The sequence below is a fragment of the Molothrus aeneus genome, chromosome 25, assembly GCF_037042795.1.
Source record: "Molothrus aeneus isolate 106 chromosome 25, BPBGC_Maene_1.0, whole genome shotgun sequence".
NCBI classification, from domain to species: domain Eukaryota; kingdom Metazoa; phylum Chordata; class Aves; order Passeriformes; family Icteridae; genus Molothrus; species Molothrus aeneus.
In genome coordinates this window covers 5,258,445-5,279,328 of record NC_089670.1, presented here as the reverse complement: position 1 = coordinate 5,279,328, position 20,884 = coordinate 5,258,445, and the positions used below count along the sequence as shown (strand labels likewise).

Here is a 20,884-nt window from a genome sequence, read left to right as displayed (position 1 = left end):
AAGAGCCAAATCCCTTTTGCCTTCTGGAAAGTTAGTAGCAGCACGTGGAGCTCTCCAAAAATACTCCCTCCTTCAAAAGCATTTATATCCCTGCTGCTGTTCTGTGAAGTACCCCACTGCCTTCCCACAAAGGGGAGTGATGCAGCTGTGACTGTTGGAGAGCTGGAAGCCTTTTTAAACCCTCTGGAGGGGTGTGGGGCCAGCTCCTGGCTGACCCTCATCACCTGCACCCATTGCCTGGCAGGGTGGGTCCAGCAGCTCCCTGACAATGCTGAAGGGTCTCAGCTCCCTGTCCCTTATGTCCCATGGTGCTGGGCAGAGCACTGTGTGTTGACATGTGCAGGTGTCCAGTCCAACAGAAATGCTTCCTGATTTGATCTCTGTCTTTGGAGAGAGTGGGTTGCTGTGCTTTTTTGTCCCTCAGACACCAAGGCAAGGCAGGGGTGCTTTGCCTGGCAGCTGAGCAAATGCTGGGTCCTGTACAGACAGCCCTGGGTCTCTGGCTAAATCTCTCTCTGGGCTGGAGCTTTCCTCTGTTGCAGCCCAGGACCAAGGGCACACCCACCCCTGCCCCACTCCCCAGACCCAGGCTTTTGCCTGCTCTGTTTTAGCTCCCAGGCTGTGAACCAACCTCACAGTGAGCAGTGGTGTGCAGTACAACCACTGCACTGCCCCAGCTGCATTCCAGGGGCTTGGAATTGCTGTGAGGAGCCTGGTCTGAAAGAACCCCACACGGTAGGCTGGTTCCAAGGACATGAACCCCATATCCCTTAGGAGTAACAGGTGTTGATGTACCTTGTAAAGTGCTGTATCTGTGTGTGATGCTGAATAATCCCCTTTTGTCTGCAGTGTTCATATCCATCACCCACGTGCATCGCACCAAGCCCCTGTGGAAGAAGAGCCCCCTGTCCAACCGCTGGTGGACGCTCACTGTGGCTGTTGTGTGAGTACCCACAGGCCCTGGGAAGGTGCTCCAGGATGCTGGAGCAAGGAGGGCCCCAGGCCCACTCCAGCACCAGTTTCTTGGTGCTGAGGAGAATCAAGTACATGGCATTTGATCTCCACTGCTGAACTGGTGAAGGGTTTCTGGTGTGAGCATTTCATCTGGGCCTGAACCCTGATCTGCAGATCCTGGGAAGCTTGTCAGGTCTGCTGAGATTTGCTGTGTCTGTTCTTAATCTTAGAGTGCTGGGGCAAGTGGCACAGACTGTGCTGGACCTGAAACTCTGGGAAAACCTCAACTCTTCTTTGACCTTTAACCACGTCTCCATCTCTCCGGTCGCGTGGCTCCTGGGTTTTCTTTCCTTGGTCCTTGTGGTCATCATCAATGAGGTTGTCAAGCTGCATGAAATCAGGTATGGGGGTTGTAGGAAGGATGGGGAGAAAGGGCTGAAGCCTCCCTCCAGCCTGGCCTTGAGCTGCAAATTATAATGATGCCCAGGGAACAGGGTGGGGAACAAAAAGGAAAAGCTGACTGCATTGTGTAAATCACCTGGCTGTTGTGTGCAGGCCCACGCTCCACCTCCCAGGGAGGAAGCACAGGGGAGGAAGGAGGGTCACAGAAGGGCAGTGGCAGTGATTGGGAGCAGGAAGGGAGAACAAAATTTCCTTATCTCAGACCAAAGGGAGGGAGACAGCCAAGGTCTGTGCAACACCAGTATGGAACTGGGGAGGGCTGCTCTCTCCATCTTGTCCCATGAGGACAGAGAGGCATTGAATCACAGCAGAGGAAATGTGCCTTCACACAGAGCCTGGACTGTGGGACTCGTTTTCACGGGAAGTGGCTGAAGCCAAGAATGAGTAGCAGGCAGTGACTGGCTGTTCTTCCCAGCACAGGGAGCAGCCAGAGCTGGAGTCAACACTGATGAACATTGATTCAGGAAATGGGCTGGGGAGGAAAAGCTGGGATTACAGGGAACCCTGATGGGGATGGAGACACCATCTCAGTTCCTGCAGAGGATTTCTGGACCTTTCTGTGCTGTGTCTGGTGTCCCTGGAGATGGGATTTAGCTGCATGGGGTAGGACTGAGACCATGGGTTGCTCTCTGGATTTGATTCCCCTCCCAGGCTACCACAGGGTCCAGGATAGGGGCTTCCCTGCTTCTTGGGGCTAGCAGCTCAGGAATGGCAGTGGAACAGTCTTAGCTTTCACCCCTCTGCATACTGACTGTCTTCTTTCTTCTTCTCCAGGGTCCGTGTCCGTTACCAAAAGAGGCAGAAGTTGCAGTTTGAAACCAAATTGGGGATGAATTCGCCATTTTAAAAACACCCAACTCAAGTTCCCTGGAGCCAGGGCCAAACAGCCACTGGGAGAGTGGCTGCACCAAAGGCTCAGGGAATTTTCCATCACACATGCAAACCAGGCAGCCTCCTGGCAAAGCTACACCTGCACCTTCCCAGGGCCCAGGCAGGGATCCCCCCACAGGTATGCAGCCCCCTCCCAGCCTACCAGGTACCCTCACAGGAACCTGCAAGCTCTGGTGCCTGTTCAGGCTGCTCTTCCTTTATTTATTTATTACTGGAGGTATTTGTTAGTATCATGGTGATGCTAAAATGAAGCGGCTCCTTTCCTCTTTGTGAACAGATGGGTTTCCTGGGCCTGGCAGGAGAATCTGGGACCAGTAGGGTTGCTGAAGCAGGAGCTCTCTATTGAAACTCATGTTGGTTTTCCACTTCAGCCTGTTCTCCGTGTGTGCGTGCCTGTGCATGCCCTCCCCGCCTCCCTGCCCTGTGTCCGGGGCAAAGGAGCCATTCCTCTTGCAGTCCCCAGAGTGCTGGGAGCTCACATTCCCGAGGGAACAGTGGGAACAGGTCTCTGGACAGCCGGGCTGGGCCAACCCTGCCCTCTAGTGTCGCTGTCACAGCCATGTGCTGGCTGTGTCAGAAGAGAGATGAGAAGGGCTTTGGGAAAAGCCGCCTGTGATCTGGTGCCGAGGGAGGGCAGCTCTGCCTGCCTGCAGGGAGCCAGCATGGCTCAGCTTCCTGCAGCCCTGTTGAACCAGCTTTTATGTTCTTTAACAACCCCCAGAGAGGTTTTGTAGCTGTTCTCCTGTTTGTGATCCGAACTGCTGTTCTGCTTCAGTAATGTGCCTGCTTGAGAAAACCACAGCTCGAGATAAAGCCTGAGCCCTGACTATCCTGCCTTAGAGGGAGGGGATGTCTTTCCAGGCAGGATATCTGCAACTTGCAGTTGTGACTAATACAGAGCTGGTGAATGGCTCCTTTCCCAGTCCCAGGATTGTGCTGCATCCAGTTCTTGCTCCCTAAGGCACAGGGAACCCCGCCCAATCATGTCTGTCTGTGATATAGTGCTGGGAAGTCTCTCCCCTCTGTGCTAATGCCTTCACACAGAACCACAGAATGCTTTGGGATGGAAGGGGCCTTAAAGCTTATCTTGTTCCACCCCCTGCCATGGGCACCCTGCCATGGGCACGGACACCTTCCTCTATCCCAGGGTGCTCCAGCCCTGTCCAACCTGACCTTTAACAATTCCAGGGATGAGGCAGCCACAGCCTCCCTGGGCAACATCTGCTCAGTGTTTTTCTGGAGGTCTCTTCGTTTGCCTGGGGGCACCCTCCCCTGAGGGCTCTGGCAAACCATGATCTGCCCCAGTGCAGCACACAAGCTCCTGAGCTCTGACCAGACCCCATCTGTACTGGGAACACTGGTCCTGCTGTGGGCTGACAGCCAAGGGCCACACAGGAGCACACAGGCTTGGCTACCAGAATATTTGCAGGTCATGGAGATACTGACTCTAATCCTAAACACTGACTAAAGCTGGTAAATCCTGGCCCTGATTTTGGTCCCAACATTAACACTACAGTATTTGGCTGTTACTTCCTCTTTGGTACCTGAGATTAACAAGTGGCAGCTGATCCCTCCTGGGCAGGCAGAGAGCTGGCTGGAACCCCCAGGCTCTGCTCTGCTGCACCACCTTGTCTTCCTCACTTTTCAGCATAACCAGAGAGCACAGACATGGCTGAGTGTCTCTAAGCAATACCCTCACCCTGCTGTGGGGCTGGCAGAGGAGCAGAGCTGGGTACAGCCAACCCCTAAGCTCTGGGGACACACTGAGGATGCTGGAGGGGGCAGCTGGGGGTGTTCCAAGCCCTGGACCCAGTTCCTGCAGCTGGGGGTGGATGTAGAGATCCCATGCTGGCAGGATTGCACAGGATAGGGAGCCAGCAGCTCCCTGGGGAAGCACAGGGCTCCTCCTCTGCACCACAGCAGTGTCTGCCCACCTTTGCCAGCCAGGCTGGACTGTGCCCTCATTCCCCTGGCACCTGCAGGGCTCAGGGAGAACAACCTGCACCTTTCTCAGCCTCAATTCACTGAATGCCAGCTCCAGATCTGTGACACCTGGCCCCTGAGAAATCAGCTTTCCTTCCCTATGCCAGGGTGGGATCACAAGTGGGATATGATCTCTGTGGCCAAGCTGAGCTGGAGTCAGAGGCAGCACAGAGCTGCTCACTGCTGTCCCAGCTGTGCCCCCACCCACACCTCAGCTCTTGTCCTGTGCCATGAACTGTTGTAGGTGTTAAAAAGCAGCAGATTCCAGGGCTTCCTGCTGGCTCCACCTTCCTCTAGAGAAGGCACCTTCAAGATTTCCTCCTCTGGGTGATCACAAATGTTTATTTTCCTGCATCCTCCTTTCCCAGCTAGACTTGGAGGGAGCTAAAGTGTATGAATGGAGCCTTTAGGATGGTCTTGACAGTGCCACCCTTCCCTCAGACATTGAAGTGTCTAAGGGTAAGAGTGCATGGCTTCAGAAGGAAATTTCCTACATCAAGATGTTTTTAAATGCTGTATATTTTATATTAAATTTTTTGGGATGTATGTAAAAATATTTCATTTGTATTAAAAATTGTAAATTGTATAAAAAAGGAAAAAAAAAAGAAACAAACCCAGACCCACAAGCATCCAGTATATGAATGGCAATAAATGATTGTCTTGGATAACACACCCAAGAGTTGGGAACGAGTTTGCACCCAGCAAAGGAAGGAGGTAAAAATGTCTGTGGCTGCTGGGGTCACAGGGTGTGATTGTCCTGTTGAAGGGACACAGCCTGAGAGCTTGATGCTCCTGGGATCCAGTTCTGGCCTTTTTCCCAGTTTCTGCTCAGCTTTGGGTAAATCTGTCCATCTCTGAAAGCCTCTTCTTACAAAGTAAGTTTGGTTTCCTGGATCCCAGGCACTGCTTCAGTTGAGGCTGGAGGCACAGTGTGAATCTCTTTGGATGGGTGAAAGGTTGGGGTCAGCTGGAAAAGGCACTGGGAGCACTGGAGACAAGCGGTGGTGGGATAAGGAGGCCTGGGCTGCTTGTCATGAGCAAAGCAGGACTGGAGTGACAGTGGGCACACTCTGAGCAGGCAGGAAGAGGGAGGAATGCTCTGCCTGGCACATGGGGATGGTGGAGGTGGCACATGGGCAGAGCTGGGCACTGGGACACCGGGACACCAGCACTGTCACCATGTTACTGTCGTGGTGGTGAGACTCACACTGAACATTAACCTCGGGGGGGGTGACTGGACTCACCAGGGGAGAATGAGGAACCCTGGAGCACTCAAGGGACAGGATAAAGCTGATCTTCAATGGACTTCACGCAGTAGGAGACAAGTTTGTCCCATTTCACACAAAGGACACAACTAGGCAAAACTATAAAAAGGGTAAAATGTGTCCCACTGTTTAATAGAATTTAGTCTTAATGGATGTTAGTGGAAAACAAAACACATGATTAACACAAACAGAGCAGATGGTTTAAAATCTGTTGTCAGTCTGGTGATTACATGGGCTATTTTTTCCCCTCACTGTCTCGCTGCACGGAGCAGGTGCAGCTGGGGTCAGTTAGTCCCAGTGCAGTGTACATAACTTACACACCATACAGTAGCTTCAAAATAGAGATCTAGAGCTCAAAAAATAGGCATTCTTCTGCAAAATCAAATGTTTAGTTCCCTTATTGACAATGAGAGCAGCGTTGTGCTGCCCTCAGGTGGCTCAGACAGCGGCAGCTCCACCCCAGTGTCCTCTTATCCCTGACCCAAGACTTGCAGTTCTGGTTAGTAAATATATAGAATAGATCACATTTAAAATATATACATTGGTCTTTAAAAAAAACCAAACATTTACAGTTTATCAACATTGGAAAAAAAAAACCAACTGGGCTTGTCCCAGCTTGACTCATGAGAGTAAAAATCAGTTTTAAAAGGTTTCTGTGAACCTCTTTATAAAGTGCCACTGGATGTAGCTATTTGAAATAATCATGTCCATGATGTGGCACTCAGACACAGGCAGTGGATGCACTTAGTGTGGGACAGAAATCAGAGCCAGGGAAGAAGTGTCTTACCTGCCTCATACTGACCTCAAGTCCCAGACAACAATGGGATTTTAGGTTTTTTCAGGGCTTATTGTATTTGCTTTTCAGCCCAGAAACCAGGCTGGCACCTCTTGCCTGTCCAGCCCAGGGCATAGCTGCCCTCAGGAGCAGAGACCCTCAGGAATGCTCAGGTGGGCTTTGCCCCCCTTCCATCCAACAGCACAAGGGGCTGCAAACAGTCCAGTCCAGCTGCAAACTCCCAACAGGATTGGGAAGCAACTGCCTTCTCAGCCTCCTTCTCCCTCTGTGGTTTGGATTTGCATTGGTGATTTTTTTTTTCTAAAAGAAAAGGGAAGTGCATGGAATTTTCTTTCCCTTTGTTTGGAATTTTTGTAGCAAATGGCACTTCAGCACAATCTTCGGTTCCCTTCTGGTGCTCTGATGCTTTCATTTGCTTGGCATGCCGAGCGCGAGCCAAGTTCGGGGCTCTTGGACATATTTAGCCATGCACTACTGAGCAGATCCTGCGAGAGAAATCTGTCTGGGAGCGATGCAGCCGCTCCTCCCGCCTGGCTGCAGAGAGCTCCAGGGGCTGTGGCCGCGCTGGATGTCGAGGGAGCCGCTCCTGAGCCGAATTCCCCGGTGCATCCGGGGTCAGCTCCCCCGCTGGGCTGCAGAGCCGCGGGGAAAGAAGGATCACGTCCCAAACGCTGCTTCTGTTGAACAATGCTCACGGCGGGGTTTGTGCCAGCAGCTCCCTGCAGGGAGGGGCACTGGGAAAAGGGACTGTTTTCTCCCAGAAAAAGGGATAAGGGAGGGGAGAAAAGAATTTAAAAGCATTAATCATGCTGCTGCTGCTGCTGCACTCTGGAAGGACCAGGGTGGGGGTTTGCGTAGGCACTGTGTTGGCAGAGGGCAAACTCCATTGAGCAGCATGATCCAGACAGACTGGCCCAAATTCCCAGGTTTTTGGCACTGCCATTACCATCCTCATCACTCTGGGAAGGGGCAGGAAGGCTCACATGTCCCGCATGGCCATGGCAGAGCATCCGCTGCTCTGCAGGCTGTGCCAGCCCCATCTTGAGGGGTCTGTGGGTCCCACTGGAGGGATTTCGATCCACTTGGATTCCACGCTGCCCGATGCTGACGCGTTTGGAAAAGCGGCAAATAAAGCAGAAAGGTTCCTTCTCGCTCTGCAAGCTGCCAAATTGCAACAAGCCCTGTCTTCTTTTAGCTGCTGTCAGGCCTGGCCGGGGCTGCGGCTGCACAGTGAATCGCCAGCTCCCTGGCGGCTGCCCGGGGAGGTCTCTCCTGTGACACTTTGTTGGCAGGGGATAAATAATAAGATGCAGGACTCTGACAATGCAATAGGGAAATGGAAAGAGAAAGGTCCCTTGTGGAGGCTCCTCAGCTTTGTGCGAGGGAGCAAGGGCTTCTCCGTGGCCTCCAGGACTGCATGTGCAGCCCCTCTGGGCTCTCCTCCTGCTGCCAGTCTGGTGGGAAATGCCTGACCCCCTCAGAAACCGGCCCAAGGCCACGCTGTCACATGTGACACAGAGCCAAGGGTGGGCAAAGAGGGCAGCTTTGTTCCCAGCTGCAGTGCAAAGTGTGGGGAGGGAGGCGGCTGGAGAGACCTGCAGGCACCGCTGGGTGCTGGATCCACTCTTCCCCCATCACGAGGGGCACTGCTGGAGCAGCCAGGGCGGGGAGCGGAAGGAGGGAGCAAGCCTCAGTCCAGCATTGCATCCAGCTGGTCAGCCAGGTCGTCGAACATGTTGCTGATGTCTTCCAAGATGTTCTTGGCCAAGTGCACGGTTCCAGGGTGGCTGGGGAGGAAAGGGAGAGAGTCAAAGCACTACTCAAAGGCTGCAGGTGCTGATGGGGAAGGTTTGGCCAGGCTGGACCCAACCCAGCAGCAGGAGCTGAGCTTGAGCATGTGTGACCTGTGTGGTGCAGGTATGACATACCCATGCACAGCCTTTCTCCTGCCCTCCCTGGGACCTTCCCAACCCCACCTTGAGAGGCCCAGCCCCAGAATTTCCCTCACCTCTCCGCCTCCTCCACTGTGATTTTCTTCTCGGCCGCCTGCAGCGTGGCAGCTAAGCTGGAGTTGGTCTGCTCCAGCCGCTGCTGGGCCAGGGTGGTCCCCGGGGCAGCTGCCAAAGGCTTGGCTGATACCTTGCTGCCTGTTTCCAGCATCAGTGAGCCAGGACCGGGCAGGGACCCGATCACATCTGGCACCGCCTCAGTGGCTGCCCAGGGGGCAACAGTGTGGCGGGAGGGCTGCAGGACCTGCTGGTAGATGGTCTTGGGTCCAGAGAAGACGAGCTTGGTGGATGCCACAGAGGTGTGCTTGACAGGGACATCTGCAAAGGAAGGGGACTCATGGTAAGTGGTGGCACAGGTCCTCCTCACCTCCCACACCAACATGGGAGGGAGCCCCACCACCACGTTGGAGACAGCTCCACAGGCCCCCATACCTGGAGTGGGTGTCCTCACCACAGCCGTGCCAACCAGCTCTGTGGGACTGGGGGCTTTGGTGGGGCTTGGGGCCTTCTTCATCCCTTTCTCCAGCGATAAGATGCTTTTCTCTATCTCAGCAATCCTGAACTCCACACTGTCATCATCAAAGGCATCCCCAGCCAGCGTGGGCTGTGGTGCTGGTGCCGAGGTGGGGGGGCCCGCGATGCTCACGGCTTGGGCCTGGGCATACTGGGGTGTGGGGGTGCCCCCCGCCTCTGCCTGCCCCGCCATGCTGAACGCCTTCAGCACCGCCTGCAGCGGCTCCCGCTCCCTGAAGCGCGGCCGGCGCTTCACCGTGTCCGACTCGGTGAGGTTGAACTCCAGCACGGGCGGCTCCTTGGTGACAGCAGGGGCTGCTGGCTCCTTCCCACCGGAGCCCTGGGGCTCTGCTGGCTGGGAACCAGGCTCCATGTCCGGCACGGCCGCGTCAGCCTTGGAATGCCCGCTGGGCTTTGGCCGCTGTTTGATGGTTAAATTGCCTTCTTCTGCAAAGGGGATGCACTCACTGGAGCTGTTCTGGGACGATGAAGAGGAGACCCCTGGCTTGGTCTCCTCCTCAGTGTCTGAGCAGGCATCCTCTTGCTCACCCTGTGCAGCCACCTCTGTCATAGGAGTGCTGGGCTCACTCACTGTCCGTCTCCGTGGCTTGCCGCTCTCAAAGGGGTCCCTGCTGCCATTGGAAAGTGTGGCACTGCTGGCGTCACTGCCATCGTGGGACCCCTCACCCACATCTGCCCGGGGGAGACAGTCCTGAGTCAGGTGCAGCGGTTTTGGGGCCAGGAGGGGCTTGGAAGGACTCACACTCGGTGTTCCCTCCAGCGCAGCCGCCAGGCTCTTCACTGTCCTGCCACGCCCAGCATCGCTGGGGGTGGCACCTGCATCAACCACGTCCTGAGGGGCTGTGGGCTGGCGCTCGGGGCTGGGGGGCTGCTCCCCGTCTGCCTCGGCAGTGAGGGCACTGGACACGGAGCTGAGGCGCTTGGGAGGCGGCGGGGGAGGGCCCTTGCGCTTGGCCCGGACGGCGAAGGACTGGCTGCGGGTCACCTTGGCGTCTGCCTGCAGACAGGCCCGCGGCATCTGGCTGCGGCCCGGCCGCCGCGTCAGCGTGGCGTAGGAGCCCAGGGTGCTGCTGGGGGCCCCCTCCTCCTCCTCATGCTCCCCATCCGACAGCGCGTAGCGGTTCAGGCTGTGCGAGCGCTTCTTGTGTTTCAAGCCTTCACCTCCGTTGTGATGCTCCCCAGTCGTGGGGGCTGAGGTGGGTGGCTCTGTGGGACCACACTGGCTGTGCAGGTAGGAGAAGCCTTTTTGGGCTGACGTCTGCAGGCTGCTCTTCTGTGCAGGGGAGATGGAGGGGAGATGTGCTAGGGCCTTGGGCTGCTCTGCTCCCAGGACAGATGGGGCCGTTGGGGACTTCAGGGAGACGTGTGGGTACATGAAGACGTACGGGGCTGTTCCCTTGCTGGGAGTCTGGGGAGGAGTACAGGGAGTGACCGCTGGAGTCCCAGCTCCTTTCTGAGCCACAGGCCGGGTGTACTGATCCGTTCCTTCGGGCAGGTTCCTCTCCTTGAGAGGGCTGCCCCCGCCGCCACCATTGGCAAAGCCGTTCAGCCCCTCGGGGGACACGAGCTTCCCATAGGGCTCGGGGCTGGGCCGGCCCGGCAGGCTGGCCGGGCTCTCCTTGCTGCGGGGGGGTGCACAGGACTGCCCACTGCTGCTGCTGCTCTCGCCGCTGCCCAGGCTCTCCTGCGAGGGGCTGGAGAGGCGCCGGGACAGCACATTGTCCTGCGAGTGCCCTGAGCCCCGCGACCGCACCCCGATGCTCTCCTGGCTCCGTGACATTCCCTGGCTGCTCTTGATGCCGAGTGTGTCGTGGCAGCTGTTGGACATGGCCGTCTGGAGCTCATAGCTGAGCTCACTGTCCTGGAAGGTTGTCATTTTGAGCGTGTGTGGGGACTGGCACTCCCCATTTTCCAGTGACTCAATGGTGACAATGTCCAGGGAACCAGGGACTTTGCGTCTTGCCAGAGTTGCTTCTGCTTGATTGAGGCTTTTGCGGAGATCTCTGAGCTTCTTGACAGCCAACATAATCTTCTTCTGGTGGCCTGCAGGAAGGAAAGGGACATTGGGTCAGCTCCAACCCCCAAGGCCTGCTTTCAGGCCAAGAAGAGTAGTAGCTATGTCACACGGGGCAAAGGCCTTGGGGTTATCTAAACCCTGCCTATGGGAGGAGACAAACTACTGCTGGCATCTACCTAGCTGGGCCCAGCTCCAGCTGGCCAAGGAGAGTTCTTAGGGACAGCCAGGAACTGCCCTTTCCGGGTGCTCAGGACATGCCTGCACCTCCCAGCCTGAGGCAGAACAGGGCGTGGGGACCTGGGTGGGAAACTTGGCTGCCCTAGGCCACACCAGCATGGCAGGAGGGACTCACCCAGCTTGTTGATGCCAATCTCTTGCAGGTCCTCCCATGTCAAGTCTGTCACGATGGTGATGGAATCGTAGCCATTGTTCACCAACTTTTTGTGGTACTGGGGCAACCCAATGGCACTGAGCCAGTCCATCAGGTCAGCCTGGAAAGAGCACAGAGCCACTGCCATGAGCATTGAGGAATGGGCAGCACCTTCAGCATCCCCTCCCTGCTCAGGAGACTGTTTTTAGGGTATCTCTGACTGCTTTAATGCAGTCAAAGCTATTCACTTACAGACCCCATCCTGTCCTATCCTGGGGTCAGAGAGCTCTGAAGAGAGGGGGTGACCCAAGCCTCAGTGCCAGGGACTCACCGGGATGTAGTTGGGCAGCCACTCCGCAATGCTGAGCTGCCCGATTTCTGTAGAGATCTTTTTCCTGTGGCCTGGTTTGGTCACACCAATGGCTGTCAGATCCTAAGGGGAGCAGAGTGGGGCCATGGTCAGCAGTGAAGCTGGGGGCAGTGAGTACCCACAGCTGGCAGCTCTGGGTGGGGAAAGACCTGCCTCACCTCCGGGGTCATGCGGCTGATGGTAGGGACATCGTAGCCAGCGTTGAGGAAGTTGGGAGTGTACGACTCCAGCTGGAACTCATGCAGCCAGTTGTAAATGGCTTCTGCATCCTGGGGAGAGGATGGGACACAGAACAGCCCATGACTGGTGGCTGCAGGGGCTGGAAGAACCTGACTGCTCCAGGCAAGATGACAGGATCTCCCTGGGAAAGACCCACTTGTGTCCTGAAGACCCAGTTCCTTGTGTCCCTGGTGCAATAAGAGCTGGGCTGATTGCCCCAAACATGGCCCTCTCACCCAGCACACCATTCCCCAGTTGTTCCAGTTACCTTCCCCTCGAGGAGCTGCTCAGGACGCAAGAACTGGTGGGAGAAGACCCTGTCTCCAGGGGGGCAGCTGCCTGGGGTCTGGAGGCCCTGTGGCCCTGGCAGAAAGGAGAGAGAACTGTCACAGGGGCACTTGAACAGTGAACAGCCCCTAGGACTGTGGGGACATCTGTCCCCAGAGCCCCATGGAGTTGTGACAGCCCTCACCTGCTGGGGAGGTCCCATTGTGTGGCTCTGATCCCAAAAGATGTTGCTGGAGGTTGTCTCCGGTGGAGGGCAGAGGCTGAGGGAGAGGAGGAGTGAGTGGAGGAAGGACCCAACTCTGAAGACCAGCTTTGTCACACCCTCAGGAGCAGAGTGGTGGTCTCCATGCTGGGCTGCTGGTCACAGCTTCACCCCGCAGCAGGCTGGCCCCCAGCAAAAAATCTGGGCAGGATTTGGCTCAGGGCCTTTTATTATCCTCTCAGGTGACACAGCACATGATGGAGATGCTGTGTGATGCCAACCACAGCCTCCAGCTCCACTCAAAAAGGCCAGCTGTGCTTTGGGGAACAACTAGGGTCTCCCCAGGAGCATCTCCCTGCTGAGTCCTGGCAGCAAGTAGGTGTTTGGTGTAGGATACTCAACTCCAGCAGCCCCTCCTTTGCTAGGAGGGGGCATGGAAGGGAATGGGGCTCTATCTCCAGCCTGAGCCAGCACAGGGAAGCAGCACAGGGGAGCAGGGGCTGGTGCCTACCCTGGCATTCTCGATGAGGATGCTGGTGCTCTGCCCATTGGTGCCCTCGGTGCTCTGGCCACTGCCGGCGCTGCGGATGCTGCCGATGCTGCCCTCGCTGCCCACGCTGTTCCTGTCTCCTGCTGCTTGGGGCAAGTAGGGAGCCTGTCAGCAGCTCCCCAGACACAGGGCACTGAGATGCCCATCAAGGACCCCAGTGCCAACAGACTGATGCCACTGATCTCCCACAAGATCCTCCAGCCACAGACAATGCATTAGTTCCCTCCTGCCTCCCAGCATGCACAACACAGACAGGGTGACCTGGGTGGCAAGGGACACACAGAGGACTGAGACACAGGGAGAGAAGGGGCTGCTCTAAGGGCTCCCCAAAGCTCCCTTTTCCTACATCTGCTCCCTCTCATCTGGCTGCTTCCCCATGGAGAGGTGGAAGGGGAGTCTCCCCCTGTGCCCCTGGCCAGGCAGGGCTGGGAACAGGGGAAGGTCCCCAGCCCCTCTTCCTCCCCAGGTGCTCCCCTGACCTGAGCTGTCAGGGCCTGGGGCCGTCCGGCTTAGGGTGAGGTGACCAAAGGCCGCTGGGCTGCTCGGGGCTGCCGGGTGTGGACACTCATCAGGGAGGTGCTGCAGCCCCCCAGGGGGGGCTGGCAGGGCCCCAGGGGGACCCTGGCGCTGCTGCGCGGGTGCCACGCGGGGGACAACCATGCCTGCATTCAAAGACAAAACACACGTGGTCAGAACTCATGCAGGAGGCAGGGACGGGGGGAGAACTGAGCACAACCCCCAAAGTAGTGTTCCAGCCATGGTGACAATCCCTGAGCCTTCCCTTCCCCCCTAGCTAGGCAGGGCTGCAGGGCCTGTCTGACAGGAGGTGCTGGGAAGGCTGGGAAGGTTCAGCACAGGGGACTGTCCCCAGCATGCTCAGGATGGCCACTGACCTGTCCTCTTGCTGATGACTTCAGCAATGGAGGGGGGGAAGTACCCGACCCGGTCAGTGCCTTTCTGAGCGTCGTGGATGTGCCCCTTCCATCGGCCATCTGGGTGCTGCTCCAGGACCTGCCATGGGACAAGAGGGATGGGGCTGGTACCCAGGGCCATGGTGGGGCAGGGGGATGGGGAGCAGAGAGCAGCCTCACCGTGATGACATCTCCTGCTCGGACATTGAGAGCAGTTGGGTCATGGAGGTTCCAAAAATCCTTCAAAGCTCGGACCTTCAGGATTCCTGATGCCTCTGAAGGCAAGGGACAGAGGAAGAAAGGAGGTGCCATTGCATAGGGAGGAAAGAATGGAGTCCAGAGAGGGCAGAAGGAGAAAGCAAGAGCAAGAAGAGGAGAGAAGAAAACATTAATATTGCAGAAAGGCCTCAGTCCCCAGACACTGCCCCACATGTAGGATGGGGGCACATTGTGGGAGGGGACTGGAATGCTGGCACTGATTTAGGCTGTTCAGGAGGAGCACTGGGAGCCTAGGCAGGTCCCAGAGGGAAGAAACCCCTCTCAGTGCCATCCCCACCTCACCTCTCAACAGCTGCTTGATGTCCTTGCTGGCGTGTGAGGTGGTGAACTGGTTGACAATGTCCAGTGCTGTCTGGTTGTAGGTGTTCCTGATGTTCACGTCAACTCCACCCTGCCCAGGAGAAGACACAGTCAAGGCCAGCTCCTTGCCTGCCACCAGACTCAAGGGAGGCAAGGGACTGAGGGGATGAGGGGAAAGGGTGCTGAGTGACCCCCAGGGGCTGTCCCCAGCCCCATCCCCACCATGCTCACCTCCAGCAGCAGCCGCACCACCTCTGTTTTGCCGTAGAGCGCGGCCTCGTGCAGGGCTGTGCCTGTCTTTGTCTGCTTGTTGATCTCAATCCCAGCCTTCAGCAGCTGCCTGGTAGGAAGGAGGGAGAGGCATAAAGAGAGGAGTCCAGGGAGGGTAGAAGGAGAAAGCAAGAGCAAGAAGAGGAGAGGACATCAGGACCAGACACTTGGCTGCTTTATGACAGGAAATGGACAACACCTTGCACTTCCTTTGGGGATGAGGGGCTGAAGCCTGCAGGAGGAAGGTGTGTTTGGGAGGAAGGGGGACTGAAGCCATGATGGGTTTTTCCAGCATAAAGCAGGGAATTACCTGATGATCTCCTTGTGCCCGTTCTTGGCTGCCAGATGTAGTGGAGTGGTGTAGTTGGGGTCAGTGGCATCCTTGGATTGTCCCTCCAGCAGGGCAACACACAGATGGCTGTTCAGCAGCAGCTGGGCCACCTGCATGAGACACTGGTAAGCAACGGGGTGCAGGTACCCCCACCTGCATCCTCCCACTGAGGGGCTCATCCTTGTGGCCAGCCCACCACTTCCCATCCTGCCACTCCCTTCCATCCACAGCCCCAGGTTTGGCTGGAGCTGGACAGTGCTTGGCATGGCCACACTGTCGTGAGAGGCTGTAAAAGGTCACAACAGCCAGAAATAGTCTTCCCATAATCAGGGTTTTCAGACCAAGCCCTAAAAACCTCCAGTCTCTCCAGCCCAGAGCGACTCTCAGCAACTCAGGGCAACCCAGAGGCACAGAGCAGTTATTTTTACTGCCCTGTTTATAGCTGCAGACATTATAGATACTCCAAAAATGGAAATATCCCCCTGGTCCCCTCCGAGTGGGGCACAGAACAGTCTGGCTGGCTGTGCTCCATCCCAAACCAGTGGTGCTGGCAGGGCCAGGGTCTCACAGAGCACAGTGTGGCCCTGTCCTCAAGAACTGTGCTGGGGACCTGGAGCAGGGCCGGATGCTCAGAGCTTGCTGGGATTAGCCAGGTCAGCCTATCCACGCGTAACTGTGAGCAAAGCTGGGGTGGGTGGGGGAAGGCTGTGGAGAACCAGGAGCAACAACTCCTGGCTTCACTCCCAGTCTAACACTGTCCTGCTGTGAGGTCAGAGGCAAAACCCACAGCTCCCAGGTTCAGGATCAGGCTGTGTCTGGCCACAGGAGGAGGCAGCTGCTGTCTGCCAGGCTCTGAGTCTCATGGTGGAAGGAGAGCAATTTTGGCAGATCCTGCACTTTGCTCCCAGAGGAGCCAGTGGGCTCCAGAGCTGTCCCTGGAGAAGCCCTTGGTGCAAGGCAGAGCCCACAGCACTCACCTTCAGCCTCCCGAACTCACAGGCCAAGTCCAGCGGGGTTTTCTTCGCCTTGTTGATGAGGCATGGGTTGGACTGGTGCTGGAGGAGCATCTCCGACTGCAGGGGAGCAACATGGTGCAGGGGCTCAGCATCACCCTGCAGCCTCCCTCCCACCCAGCACGGCGGGGTTTGCCCCCACCCAGTACCCCAGAGAGTCCCACGGAGGGCACACGGCTGGCTCTGGGCTCTCACTCACCACCTCGTAGTGGCCGTACTGCGCCGAGAGGTGCAGCGGGATCTGCCCATCCAGCGAGGCCATGTTGACGGAGGCAGCGGCGCGGAGCAGCAGCCGCACGGGCTCCAGGCGGCCCTGCCACGCCGCGTAGTGCAGGGGCCGCATCCCTGTGGGCAGCGCGGCTCAGCAGGGCTGGACACGGCCCCCGGCCTGGCACAGGGGGCTGAGCCAGGGGCCGTGCCTGGGGTCACCCCTTACCGTTGCTGTCCTTGATGTCCACGGTGGCCTGTGCCTCCAGCAGCAGCGAGATGAGGTCCAGGCTGCCACCCAGGGCTGCGTGGTGCAGTGCTGAGAACCTGTGGCACAAGGTAGGGCTCAGCCTGGCCCCAGCCCCACTGTGCTGTCCTCACAGCACCCCCTGCATGGGGACATGGGCTGAGGGCTGGGATTGTCACTGGCTGTTCATGGTGACATCCTCCCAGATTCCCCACTCCCAGTGCCTCAGATTCCCCATAGCAAAACATTGATGAATCCCTCCAAGATGCCCGTGCCCCAGGGCTCAGTGAGGGATGCAGACACACTGTGTACCTTGGGAAACGCCAGTGAGAGGAGTCCCTCACTCCAGGCCCTCTGTTGGGGGAAACAGGCAGGATGGAGAGAGATGCACCTCCCCTCTCTACAGGGCAGCCAGGCAGCCACAACGCTGCTCACAGCATCCAGCAAACATCAGCCTTGTGGCCACTCCTGCCCCCTCTGCCAGCTGCCCCCTCCCCATGCCAGCAGGGCTGCCAGGAGCCCATGGCAGAGCGTGGGAGGCTGCCAGTAATGAAAGAGCCCAGTGTCTTGGGGCTGTGAAAGGGGCCTGTCTGCCTGGCACTCCCCTGAGCCGTCACATGAAGGGCCAAGGCCAAGAGAGGGGTCCCTGTGCCACCGGGGATTAGCCCATGAGCCACTCCAAGGGACATGGGGGGCTCCTGACAGCACCAGCATGGGGCTCCATTGGGCTCTGCAGTGTCCAAACCCAGTGCTAGGGATGCAGCTCATCCAGCATGGCTCTCCTCATGATCTGCATCCCCAGATCCCTGTGCAAGTCTCAACATTTCAGGAGGGACACTAACCCCAGCAGAGAGGGCTGCTCCTTTCTCCAGTACACCCACCATGCCCTGAACCACAGCAAAACCTCTGCCTCAAAGTATGAATGTGGGGGGGGTACAAAATCCCCCTGACCCATCCCTGTGGGGTCTCACTCTGCCCTGGGGTGGTGCACAAACCCACACTCACCCACCCCATCCTCTCCAAGCCCTGAGCAAGGTGATGCCAAGGACACCACCAGCACCTTGGCTCTCCCAGGACACACACTGCCATCCCCATGCTCATGTCTCACCCCATCATCCCCTTCCTGTGCCCCAGCGAAACCCAACACCCTGCCCATGTCCCTCAGCAGGGAGCAGACCCTTTACCCCAGTTCCCACCATCAGCCTCTTGGAGTTGCCCAAGCACAAACCCTGTGCCCTATCAGAATCAGATCATTGCTTCTATTATTAAATTCTTTTTCTATTAAGCTCCATCTGCACAGTATTATTTTAAGACGGAGCCATCCTGCACGTTCCCAACCCCCCGCTGGCCTGTTAGGACTCATCATGGACACCTCTTCCTACAGAGCCCTCCAAAAGAAAACATGTAGAAATTAGGTACAACAACAGCACATAAAAACAATGCTAATGACTGACAGGTCAGAGTTAATTCAATAAGAATAATACGCTTATTTATTTTATGAGCCTTTGTGGTTTCTTCAACTCTCAGAACCCAGTTTATTAAGTACTTGGATTTTGGAAGTGATGAGCTACACAAATATGCTGTGGTCACTGGGCAACCTCATATTTTCTTTCTCCAACTCCCCCCAAAACAATGGGATTTTCCTTTTGGGATATTGAACCGAGGCATGAGCACATGTGGGCACTGAGGCCGGCTGGATGCTCCTCTGGGCTTCAACCAGGGGGACACAGGGGCTGGAGAGGCTGCTATCCCTATCCAGCCCCATCCCCACAGAGGGGTACACAGAAGGGATTTACGAAGGATTTTCAGGAGGGATTGAGCACTGCCCTCAGCTTAGATCCAGGCAGGCACTGACTCTGCCTGTGCAGGGCTTCCCTGGCTCTGGGATGTTGATGTGTTCTCCAGCTCCCTGGGAAAGCTGTGTGATACCCTGAGCTGCAGGGAGAGGAGCCCCCTGGGCTGGCAGCAGCACCCAGCACCCTCCAGGGGAGCACTCACCCGTCCGCATCCTGGTAGTTCACGTTCAGGCGCTTGGCAGATCCCAGGAGCTCTGCAGATACAAGAGGTGAAGGTCAGGGCAGGAGGCAGAGCCTGCAGGCCCCCAGAGGAACCCCATCCCACAGCCACACCCACCTCCCAGTGCACAGAACAGCGCCTGGCCCATCCCGGGGGTCTCTCCTCTACTCTCCTCTGCCTCCACTTTCACATCCACGAACCCTCAGTGGGCTGACCCAGCTCAAGCTTAGCACTTTCCTCCCTCCATCTCTCCTGCCCTATCCATGTGTGCCCCCGGGATGGGTCAGACCCCGCAGCTCCTGCCACCCTGGCTTGGCAGAACAGTGAGCGCTTCCCTCCCCTTTATAGGCACTGACACACCAAAACTGCTGAATGGGGCCATTTTACCCCCCACTCGCTCCCTGTGCCCGCCACTGCCACTGAGGCCTGGCCCACAGACCACATGGTTGGCATTTTTATGGCCAGGACAGAGGCTGAAGCTTTCAGCCATGAATGCAAGGATTGTGCTACCTTGGATATCCCCATCCCTCTGCCCAGCCCTCCCTCCCCTTCAGAGACCCAAGAATTGTGCCACTTTGGCTATCCCTATCCCTCTGCCCATATCTCCTGCTCCTTCAGGGACCACTGGGCAGCAGAGGATGCCCAGCCCACCCTCAGCACAGCCTCACATGCACCCCCAGTGCACCCCCAGCTCCCTGCCCCTTCCCGCAATTAATTCGAATGGATTCCTTCCTCCCACACAGAGAGGACATTTTATTCTTCACCGAGGGGCTGAGAGCGGATTAACATCTCTGGAATTCATCCGCTAAGTCAAAAGGGAAAGAAAGGGGAAGGTATGTGGGGGGGCCAAGAAATACCACCACTCCTCCTCTGCCTTTCCAGGCAGCCCCATCGCCGAGCCAGGGAGGATTAAATGCTTTGAATGGTTTCTCTGCTTTTTCCTACAGAAAATCAAAGTCTGAGTGCCAGGCTCTGAGCCTGGGGTGAAACAGCTGCCCAAACCCCACTCAGTTGTGGGGGGGTCCTGGGGAAGGAGCCCCTTCCTCGCAGCCAGGTAGATCTCCGAGGCTGAAGATCCTTCTCCTTTTCCTTCCTCTCCTTCTCCTCCTTAATTCCCTTCTCCCTCTCTCCCAAGGTCTCTGCCCACCTTGCATGGCAGATCCCATAAGCCATACTGGGCTGTGTGACCCCTCTGCTGGAAAAGAAGAGCTGATCGGGGGCTGGCTCATTCATCATGCAAATGGATAATTAAAGGAAACCAAGGACTGGGGTGTTCATTACTGCAATTTACAGTGTTTTGTAAACAGCCTAATTAACACAAAGTGAGCTTGGAGTGGCTGCTGGTGAAGGACTCGTGACTTCTCACCACAGCTGAGGGGATCAGGACAGGATCACCCTAATTACCTCTTCCAGGGACTGTTTGTCTTTGAGCCTCAGCCACCAATCCAACAGACCTTCCCAAAGGAACTGGCTCCCAAAGCCATCACTCAGCAGAGCTCCCACTTCCCCCTCCCAGCCCTAAGAACTCAGGATCTGGGGTCTTCATCAAGGACAAGTCACTTCCCTTGACCTCAGCAGCCAGGAAAAAATAACATTTCACTTGTAAATTGGCCACTTCTGATCCAAGTCCTAGAGAACCATAACCACTGGGATTGCTCCTACCATCTGCAGCTGAAAACTGCCACTGGAAAAGGGTCAGGAAGGGGAGGAGAAAGAAGAGGAGGAAGAGGGGTCCTTACTCAGGGCAGGAGGGGCAGACCCTCAATGATGACCACTGGGAGTGCAATGCTGGGAAAAGAGATGGGCTGGATGGAGATGCCCAATGAGCACCAGCACTTCCAAAAGAGGCAGAAACATCCCACAGCCCCTGGGGGCTGGTCCTGGAGTTGAGCAATGCCCACTGTTTGAAGAAGGAGAGTTCACCCAAAAATCCTCCCCCTAACCCCACCTTCAAGGGGACTGAGCTGGCCAGCGGGGTCCAGTAAGCAGGGCTGGGATGTCCCAGGACACAGTGGGTGTCCCAGGCAGCTGTCAGCATCCACATCTCCCTGAGCAACATTCCTCAAATTTGTTCCCTGCTCCAGCAGCCCCAGGGCAGGACCACAGGGACACGGTGTGGGTGGCTGAGAAAGCCTCAGGTCACAAACAGCAGAGCCGGGAGCAGCATTCCCTTTGGGAGTCTTCCTAAATGCTTGGATCCACCTTGGGCAGGGAGGGAAAGCATCCCTGGTTTGCAGCTGGGTAAATCACTGCTTGGAGAGCTGGAGGGTTTGCAGCAAGGCTGGAAGGTGAAGTGTGTGTGGGAAAGTGTCTTGGCACCCCAGCATAAAGGCACAGGAAAGGAGAGGAATGGAGGGATGGAGGGGAAGCAGAGCACAGGCAGGCAGCTGGGACCTCTCC

General features: G+C 56.8%; 2 protein-coding genes across 5 annotated transcripts in view; one reads left to right on the top strand and one right to left on the bottom strand.

Moving 5' to 3' along the window:
* The window catches only part of TMEM94 (transmembrane protein 94), a 51,073-nt gene extending 46,111 nt beyond the window's left edge, over positions 1-4,962 (top strand). For all 3 annotated transcript variants that reach the window (XM_066565800.1, XM_066565801.1, XM_066565799.1), the window contains 3 exons: positions 850-943; positions 1,185-1,355; positions 2,191-4,962. In XM_066565800.1, coding sequence (XP_066421897.1) covers positions 850-943; positions 1,185-1,355; positions 2,191-2,263 — 338 coding nt within the window. In that variant the 3' untranslated portion in view covers positions 2,264-4,962. The remainder of the gene's footprint in view (positions 1-849; positions 944-1,184; positions 1,356-2,190) is intronic.
* A 693-nt stretch (positions 4,963-5,655) lies between these two features.
* Positions 5,656-20,884, bottom strand: part of CASKIN2 (CASK interacting protein 2) — a 31,380-nt gene continuing 16,151 nt past the window's right edge. Inside the window, exons 2-20 of one of the 2 annotated variants that reach the window (XM_066565798.1) lie at positions 18,467-18,518; positions 16,451-16,548; positions 16,214-16,359; positions 15,979-16,074; positions 14,981-15,111; positions 14,632-14,740; positions 14,383-14,491; positions 14,002-14,096; positions 13,804-13,921; positions 13,390-13,572; positions 12,872-12,993; positions 12,343-12,418; positions 12,139-12,233; positions 11,810-11,920; positions 11,613-11,714; positions 11,264-11,402; positions 8,793-10,937; positions 8,360-8,678; positions 5,656-8,138 (exon numbers count right to left, since the gene is read on the bottom strand). In XM_066565798.1, the coding sequence (XP_066421895.1) occupies positions 8,042-8,138; positions 8,360-8,678; positions 8,793-10,937; positions 11,264-11,402; positions 11,613-11,714; positions 11,810-11,920; positions 12,139-12,233; positions 12,343-12,418; positions 12,872-12,993; positions 13,390-13,572; positions 13,804-13,921; positions 14,002-14,096; positions 14,383-14,491; positions 14,632-14,740; positions 14,981-15,111; positions 15,979-16,074; positions 16,214-16,359; positions 16,451-16,548; positions 18,467-18,518 (4,343 nt within the window). In that variant the 3' untranslated portion in view covers positions 5,656-8,041. Of the gene's footprint in view, positions 8,139-8,359; positions 10,938-11,263; positions 11,403-11,612; positions 11,715-11,809; positions 11,921-12,138; positions 12,234-12,342; positions 12,419-12,871; positions 12,994-13,389; positions 13,573-13,803; positions 13,922-14,001; positions 14,097-14,382; positions 14,492-14,631; positions 14,741-14,980; positions 15,112-15,978; positions 16,075-16,213; positions 16,360-16,450; positions 16,549-18,466; positions 18,519-20,884 lie in introns of both variants that reach the window. The other variant, XM_066565797.1, reaches the window with a different exon arrangement.